The 9,227-nt window shown below is 44.3% G+C and overlaps 1 protein-coding gene across 8 annotated transcripts in view; it reads right to left on the bottom strand.

The window, feature by feature from the left end:
* DENND5A (DENN domain containing 5A) overlaps positions 1–5,028 on the bottom strand; it is a 96,220-nt gene extending 91,192 nt beyond the window's left edge. For 4 of the 8 annotated variants that reach the window (XM_089521147.1, XM_089521142.1, XM_089521146.1 and 1 more), the window contains exon 1: positions 4,705–5,025. In XM_089521147.1, coding sequence (XP_089377273.1) covers positions 4,705–4,870 — 166 coding nt within the window. In that variant the 5' untranslated portion in view covers positions 4,871–5,025. Of the gene's footprint in view, positions 1–4,704 lie in introns of all 8 variants that reach the window. The other 4 variants (XM_089521143.1, XM_089521141.1, XM_089521150.1 and 1 more) reach the window with 2 other exon arrangements.
* Between the last annotated feature and the right edge of the window lie 4,199 nt (positions 5,029–9,227).

Below are 9,227 nucleotides of genomic sequence, written 5' to 3' on the forward strand. Positions count from 1 at the left end.
ATCACTATACAAAAACTCTTGCCAACCGACACACCACACTATCTCCAACTCCCAAAGCACAGCGTATTTGCTTATATACAGAATTACCATGAGGCGACCACTAAACCCAGCCCCTTCTTATACAAGTTGCTACGCACCATAGACACCAATCCCTCTTCAGACTGAAGACATAGCATATTTACATTTAGTCCAGCTCAGTTGACCTTGAGCATCAGGCTGCTGCTCTGGACTCCTGCTGTAGCCAATTTAGGCTTCTGCAACCACTGCCACATCTGAACATTTTCACCTTCAATACATTAACAGATTCTACAGGGATCTCCTGCACTTTCGCTCAGGGCTGTCCCTGCTGCTTTCCCTCATCATCCCTGATAAGGGAGAGGGCTTCAAATTGGTTCTGCAGCTGCAAGCTCCCAGAATGATCCATAGTGTTCCTAGTTCCATGTGTCATATTCCTCCAATTGTTTACCGCTTCTGTATGTGAAGTGACCTCCTCCCCAGAAACTTCCTCCCTGTGTTCCCCAACAATTCTGTTCTGTCCAGGAAAACTTCTTGCTCCCTAATATGTTGAAGTGTATATGGGCCTCCAGCTGCTGGACCTTCTCTTCCAAGAGTGTTACCAACATGCACTTGGTGCAGGTGAAGTTCTCTGAATCTCTAGGCAAGAAGATAAACATCCCACAAGTGTTGCAGGTGACTGCAGCAACTCCATCACTGTCCATGCTCAGAAATCATAAGCAGGCACTGAAACAAGGACTGTGAGCTTCCCGCTCAAAAACTGCCTATTAAACACCCAGGTAAAAGCCCCTGTTGAGCTGGCTTGTTCCCCAAGCTCTGTCACTGAGCTCAAGAGACAAGGTCTGTTGCTGTATAGAAAGCTACTGGCTGCTAGCTACTTCCTGAGGGAAGTCTCTCACTCCCTCTGAGCAAAAACCCTCCAGAAGCCCCTTAAAGAAATAAAATAGTTAAAAGTAAAGGAGAAGCCCTGAAACAAAGCCCCCAGCTCACCCTCTGCACTAAACCTCCCTTTGTTGGGAAACTTTGTGTGCCGTTAGGCATGCGCCTCTGGCAGAAGTTATAAAGGCTAGGCTGCTAGCCCCGCCCCAGTGGCTCACAGAAGCCCCGCCCCTCAGGAAAACACTCTCACAAAGGTTTGGGGGGAAATTCAAAATGGCTGCCCAGACACCTCTCTCCCTCTTCTCCCTGGAAAGATGTGACCAAAGCAAAACAGAGTGGCACTATTGCTTCCCTTGATCTAGATCAGGGGTAGGCAATCTTTTTGAGCCGGGGGCCAGGTTGCTGTCCCTCAGACAACTGGGGGGCCGAAGCCAAAAAATAAATAATTAAATAGTTTTTTTTAAAAAAAAAAATTAAATATATAAATAAACCAGGACAAATGTAGGACAACATTTTCAAATGGAAGACACTTTTTTAAAAAAATGGAGGACACGTGAAAAAATTTGCTGATTTTTAAAAAAATGTTAATATAAATGCATGTTTCTGAGGCTTCTATAGACAATTGCCCCCCAAAGGCCCCGGCGGCAATCGGCGGCAGGACTGGGCTGGGGCCGGTCCCAAGGCCTCGCCGGGCTGCATCCGGCCTGCGGGCCGCAGGTTGCCTACCCCTGATCTAGATGCTATGCTTCCACTGATGCAGAATTGTGTTGGCCTTTTTAGTTGCCACATCACACTGTTGACTTCTGTTCAATTTGTGATCTACTAGGACTCCTAGATCGCTTTCACATGTACTATTGTTAAGCCAGGTGTCCCCCATTCTATATCTATGCATTTCATTTTACTTCCGTATTTGTTCAACTTATATGTCAAAAACATCATAAAAAAAACAGGGTTAGACTCAGAAGGAGGAGGAGTGAAGACAGAAAGAAGCAACATCAACAACCTAAGATTCATGGATGATATCATAGTACTGGCAGACGACATCCCAGACTTGGAACAGTTACTATAAAGGTCAAGGATGAAAGTGCAAAGATGGGCTTAATACTGAACATAAAGAAAACAAAAATAATGACCACAGAAGAAATAAATTCATGCTAGTCAAGGAGGAAATCGAAATAACTAAAGAATTCCCGTACGTAAGATCAAACATAGATCAGAATACAGCAGAGATTTTTAAAAAGTACTGTGAAAACACAGTGATTATAATAAAAAGTGTAAAAAAATTTAATAAACTATTCTATTAAAAACAGCAGTAATTTAAATCATAACTATGACAACAAAAATTCCAGCAAATACAGAGATATGTGTGCGCACACACACACACACACACACACACACACAAGTGTCATTAAAAGAACCTTTTGCAACAGCCAATTGATTTCCCAAAGCCAGTCTCAGTCAAATGGTTTTTGTCTGCCAGTGGCTGAAGAAGAGCGAAGGGACCAGCCTAGCACCCAAAGGGAGGGAATGCCACAGCCAGAGAGCAGCAACCAAGAAAGGTCCTGGGATGTGTCCTTGGCACACATGCCTCTGACAAGACTGGGACCAAAAGAAAGTCCTCCACCAAAGACCTTAAAACTTGGGCAGGTTTTTATAAGGAGATACAAAGGTATAAATAAGGGAGATGCTGAATCACTAAAGAAAGCATGTCTTGTATATCACATTTCTCTAGATATGAGCTGTCAACCTAAGGCCATTAAGTGATTTCAGACTAAGTGCATTTTTCAAAATATAATACCTCAAAATATTATCATTGAGTGAGCATGACAAAAGAGGTCAAACTTTGATTTTACTAGGAAAGCAATCTAAAATATTTGCATCAGAAAACGGGAGTTTTACTTAGTATAACAGATTATAATATGTTATATACCCATTTAACATAAAATAACTGCAGGCTTTCATGATGTTATTCCAGATAATCCTGACAGAAACATATGTCTGTTTATATTAAGCAGCATACTGTATAGTAAGCAAGTTGCTGCTACTACCAAGAATTTAGCATTCTATAGTAAGTGTATGAAGCTATATGCAAATGCATATTCATGCCATTTACTATCAAGACTACAAAGCTCACTAATTGCTGGGAAGACTAACACACATCACAAGGGAAACTAAATCCAGTCTTTGCAGTAGTTTGTAGTGTATTTATTCATCTGTTACCAAAGGGGGGGAGCTATACAAAAACTTAACATTAACCTCCTAAGAATACTAGACTGTTTAAAAACACTGTGTTGTGCCACATATTGCAGTACGCTTTAATCATATATGTGAAGTCTCCTCGGTTGGAGACTAGCATGTCCAAAAATACATGGACATCCTGCCACAATCTCCTGTGTGTTGTCGGTAAGAGATTATATCATTTCCCAGGGAAACTCACTACAATAACAGTCTGGACCAGGAAATGGGGTGGAGGGAGCCAGAGGGATCGGGAATACGTGGACAGAAAGAAGGCTGAAGGCTTTGAGGAACAGGAGAGTGGGAGAAAGGAGCATACTGGCATCTTTCCATCCAGGAAACATATCCAGAGGTAGCCGTGCTGGCCATATAGCAAAGTACAACAACATCCCAAATCCACAAAACAGTGTGAAATCAAAGGCTTTCATGGCTGCCATCCGTAGTTCTGTAAGAGTTTATTCTTTTATTGGACCAACCAAAATGCACAGAATTGTACGATGCCAGCTTTTGGAGTTCCTCCGGCCTCTTCCTCATGATGAACAAAGCTATCGCTGTTTTGAGGATTTGGGATGTTAGTGTAGAGTCCCTCGGAGCCTCCTCCTTTCTGCCCTCCTCCATATACACACAGACCGTGTGGCACAGTGGTTTGAGGGCTGGACGGCAACTCTCTGCTCAGCCATGTAAACCCACTGGGTGGCCTTGGCCATGTCACACTCTCTCAGCCTCATTGGACGGCAATGGCAAAGCTCCTTCTGAAGAAACCTTGCCAAGAAGACCCCATGACCCGGTCTCCTGAGGGTCGCCACAAGTTGGAAATGACTTGAAGGCACACAACAAAACCACACCACAAAAGAAGAGCACTGCTGTGGCCTTCAGCCTCTGGCTCCCAACGCCACACTAAGGTGCATCATCTCCTTAGGAAAGGCCCCAAGGCAGGCAGGGTGGCCAGAGGTGTCCTCGCCAAGGAAGGCATCAAGGCACTGCAAAGGGGAAAAGGCAGGACACTGGCCACATAAAAGCTCAACACACTCCGATGAAATCTAGCATCCAGGCTTCTTAGCCAGGCTCAGAATGGAGACCCTTTGGAATTCCTCCTGGACAGAAGGCAGAAATGGAGGACGCCTCCGGGGAAAGGAGGACGCCTGGTCACCCTGAGAGGAAGGGAGGGAGGAGGGGAAGCAAGGGCCCTGATGTTGTTGTTCACACAAAAAGGCCACCCTCTCCCCGAAACATAACGGTCCCAAAGAGGCACCCGTGGACCTCCTCCTCCTCCTCCCCTTCCAGGGCTGCATCCAAACAGCAGAAATAACCCGCTTTGACAGCCATTTAAAATAACTGCATCAGAGGACATACGTTTAACCGTATAATACTGTATAATGAATAACTTGTTGTCTGCCTCTTTGCTATGGAATTCTGGGAGATGGAGTTTGCTCCGCTCCGCTCTGGGCCCACAACAAACTCCATCTCCCAGAATTCCATAGCCTTGAGCCAGAAAAGAGTTAAATCGGTGCCAAACCGGGTTATGTCTCCCGTGTGGATGCAACCGGATTGCTCCTGCAGTGCGACGGATCTCACCGGAGAGCTCGTCCGGCTCCAGCCCGGTCTCGGTGTCCAGCCCGCAGATCACGAAGTAGTCGGCGAAGCGGCCGGGAGCGGACGGGGAAGAAGAAGAGGAGGAGGAGGAGGAGGAGGAGGAAGAAGAAGAAGAAGAAGAGCCGCCGCCGCCTCCGTCGCCGCTCATGCTGGGGAAGCTGAAGGTGGGCTCAAGGCCCCCTTTGGGACGGAGCGCGGCAGGGTGCCTCCTCCACCGTCGCCGCCACCGCGGCTTCTGACCCTCCAGCTGCGATTGCTGCTGCTGCTGCTGCTGCTCCGCCGTCGGCCTCCTCCATGGCGCGGGGGCTTGTGGGTAACGGCCCAACGTTCGGAAGGAGAAACGAGCAGAAAGAGAGGGAGGGAGGGAGGGGTGGCTCTCTCTTTCTCTCGCGCGCCCAGATGTTTCAGAGCGAGGGCGGGGGAGAGGGATGGCAGCAGGAACCGCAACGCTGCGCATGCGCGGTGGGCACTGGGGATGACGTGATGCTCTTTGCGGATTGCTTTCTCTCTCTGAGGGAAAGGAGGAGGCCTGACAGGATAAAGACCCTCCTCCTCCTCCTCCCTCAAAACACGTCCTAAACGCCCCAAACACATTCCCGCCTCCCACCCCCTCCGTCCAGGAGGAATAAATATCCCACCCCCCAAAAAAACTTCCTCCATTTTGAGAAGCATGAGAAGAAGCACGGGTTTACATTTCTAGGAGTGACAGATAAAGTGCAGTAGTTGTTATGGCCACACAGACCAGCTTGAGAACAACAAACACACAGCGTACACAAACATTTCATTGGAGTAGCAATGGTGGCAGGGTGGCCAGAGGTCCTCCTTTGCCAGGACGTGCCCTACATTTCAACCTCCTCCTGCCCAGGAGGAATCCCATTATGTCCTCCATTTTGAGCATGACTGGCAAGCATGAATTTTACATGTTTATGTGGGTGTTTTTGCCTTTCATTTTGTGATGCAGCCCAGCCCTACACTTTCTTCTTGAATGGCCCACATTTTTGCAGTGCCTTGCCCTCCTTTGCGGTCAGGACACATCCGGTCGCCCTGCAGTCGTGGTCACTTTGTTTTGTGTGTGGTTGCGTGTGTGAAATTTAGTACACTGCTGAGTGGCCTGTCTAGATTTGGGGTGAGGAGAGCATCCCTGGGGCCATCTGGCTGCTTAGTTTTTGGTGGGTGTTTCAGGCTGTGTGGCCATGTTCTGGCAGAGTTTCTTCCTGTACTTACACTGGCCTATGGATAAGTCAAGCCAGGTTTTGTGGGGTCAATATTTTCACTAACATTTCTAGACTTATACAGTAATCAAAGCCTGAGGGATCTAGTCCATTTGTCCAAAGCTGCTCTGGTACATGGTTTTAAATTTATTTTATGCTGCCCTGAGATCTTGGGATACAGGAAAAGGGGAACGTAATAAAGACAAATATTTGTATAGTTTATGCTTAATAGCTTTGATTCAGGTACAGGAATGATTAAACAACTGGTGGGAGGTAGAGTAAAGAGGAATATGCTCAGCCTAAATAGAATTCATCATGAAGATCGTAAGGTAATTTACTTTTTACCCAGGAAAAAAAAAAGGGGGGGGGGGAGTCCTGTAAATAATTTAACAATAGAAATATTGGCTGGAATCCTGTTTGGAAGTTATGTCTTCATAAGTGGAGCTATGTATGTGGGAACTAGAACAGGGCAGTTTTGTAACATCTGTATCCAGTAGAGGAATGCTATGACATTAATACATAGCAGAGCTCGCAAAGTGGCTGCTGTACAATGAGGCCAATGCGCATCAGTCCTTTTGTGCATCTGACACCAATGTTCATCAGGCACTCTTGCCATTGTCCCGATATGCACCTTCGCAATTCACTAACATTAAGTAAATAGTGATATAATAATAATAATAATAATAATAATAATAATAATAAAATTTATTTATATTTCCCACTTCTCCCTTCGGATCAAAGCAGGATTACAACAGTAGAAAGATCATAAAATTCATAAAATTGATGTATTATCTATACATCAATCAAAATAAAAAATAAAATAAAAGGGGGAAGAGTTGTTACAGTGTTGCTCACAGTTGTAAGAATGGAGTCATCATATTCAGGTGTTCAAAATCGGATTAGAGGAGATCCATTGGATAGGCCCGCTGGAAGAGATCTGTCTTCAATGCCCTCTTGAAGGCTTCCAAAGAAGGTATAAGACGGATCTCTTCTGGTAAGTTGTTCCAAAGTCTAGGGGCCATCGCAGAAAACGTTTTACAAGATTATAGGATTTTATAGGATTCCAGTGATTATTTCTATTAATTGGGAACGGTTTAGAACTAAATGATCAAGCAGAACAATAATATTACCTTTAAAAAGTAACGTCTATTTGAAACTAATCTGAACACAAATTTGATACGGATATTTCATATTTAGGTTTGGGTTGTAAACTGTATGTAAATTACTACTTTGCTGTCAGCTTACTTCTGGAGCTGTGATCTTGCTCCTACTGCTATAGAATTCACACTTCTATAATAACAGCTGTGTGTAAAAAGTGCCTGGATTGCTGCAGGAACATTTTGCGCTTGTTCCAAGTATCCCAAAGGGCCAGTATTAACAAGATGGTACACGAGGTACTTGGCAGCATTCATCCGAAACAGATGTAAAGAGTTACCATGGCAATTACCACAGGAGTACAATCAAGTACAGTCAAGGGTTATAGTTGCTGGATGCTAACTATAACTACAGACTCAGTGCCTGTTTCTTGAATATGTGGGGGGGGGGGGGGGGGAATTGCTTCACCATTGATGTGGAATAGTTTTTCTTGCCAGAATAGGAATGATAAAAGACTTTGAGAACAGTAAGGAAGGAGTCCAGTCCTACATGTTTTCACTATTTCCTCTTGGCTCCACACATTAGGTTTATAAACTGGTGATTTTAATGAATTAGACAGTCCAGATGAGAGGAAAAGGGGCAAGGGACAGGACTTTCACACCTTTAATACTTCTGTAGTTGATAAAGAATGCAGGAGGCATGTCTTCTTCTGAATCTGAGCATCCCAATTAGACGGTATGTCACATATAGTGTTGCCAGACAGCTCCTGTACCTCTAATGGTTTTGTAGAAGAGGGAATTACAGATGTTACTTGTCAGGCAATCAAGTAACAAGCAACACCAACTGAAATTCCTACTTCGACACAAATATTAAAAGTACAAGAGTTTTAACTGTGGCAACCCTAACATTCAAAAGCAGGAAATGCTATGAGTTTGACAGAAGCTTCAACAGTTGAATATCATCTGCCTCTAGAATAACGGGGGGGGGGGGGGGAATTGTGTTGGTATTAACAGCTACATTTATTAACTACCCCTGGGGATAATTGTGCTGTATTAGACCCTGTCTGCACTGCAAAAATAATACAGTTTGACTCAGCTTCTAACAGCCATGGCTCAGTGCTATGGAATTCTGGGATTTGTAGTTTTGTGAGATATTTAGCCATCTCTGTTAGAGAGTTCTGGTGCTACAATTACAAATCCCAGAATTTCATAGCACTGAGCCATGGCAGTTAAAGTGGTGTCAAACTGCACTACTTTTGCCTTAGAGCCTGCATTTCTGTCAAAAACCAAACAGCATATGCCTGCTATACCCTGATATAATAACATTTGCCAAATGAAGGCAGTTGGCTTAAAGACTCCATTCTATATGTCACTGGCCATGAATTGTTCCTTATGCTGTCTTCTATCTTTTTAATACTGGCAATTGCAAATAGGCAGGCATAGCATTTTACACCTAGACATAGTACATTAGGAGCAGAATTCTCCCGGGTCACTCCTTTCCCCCTTGACAGCCAACTGTATTGCCTCATGCTCTCTGCAAATCACTGCATTGATTTGCATTCTGAAGGTTACCTGAGACAGTCATAAAAACCCTCTTTATCAAAATTATATGATACACAGTAGCAACAAGACAAGACTTACAATATCTGCACTGGGGGGGGGGGGGGAACCAAATATGTGTTCCATGTAAAAGCCCCACAAGGAAAAAAAAGCACATGTAAAGATTAGAGCAATCCTAATTTATTTGGTCTCAATCCAAAGAACCACACAACTAATTAATAGGGAGGACAAAATCTTTTTGAAAGCTGTGGAAGTTCCAAAAGTAGTGTGATATGGGCTGCAATATGCGCTGTGTTGTCCAAAGGAGAGGTCAGATTTTCACCTCACAAATCCTTGAAATACTTGCAAACAGCTATTTGATCCCATCTCAGATAATGCTTGCATTTGTCTAGTGAGGCCACTATTGGCCAAAGTATTTAAGGTGGGAAGAGGGATAAATATTGAGCCCATGCAAAAATAGTAAACATATGTAAATGCATGCCTGTGCTAGCCATAATTCACTGGGACATCAGTGAATATCCCCAAATGTGGCAAATGTTTTTGGCTGTAATTACAATTGCTGTGTTCAGTTTCAGGTCCACATTCCATATGAAGAAAATGCCAGAAGCAAGAGTTATAATTCATCAGGAAATAATTGTAT

This window comes from Sceloporus occidentalis, unplaced genomic scaffold (assembly GCF_023333645.1).
Source record: "Sceloporus occidentalis isolate IW3139 unplaced genomic scaffold, rSceOcc1.0.p SCAF_4, whole genome shotgun sequence".
Classification (NCBI taxonomy): Eukaryota; Metazoa; Chordata; class Lepidosauria; order Squamata; family Phrynosomatidae; genus Sceloporus; species Sceloporus occidentalis.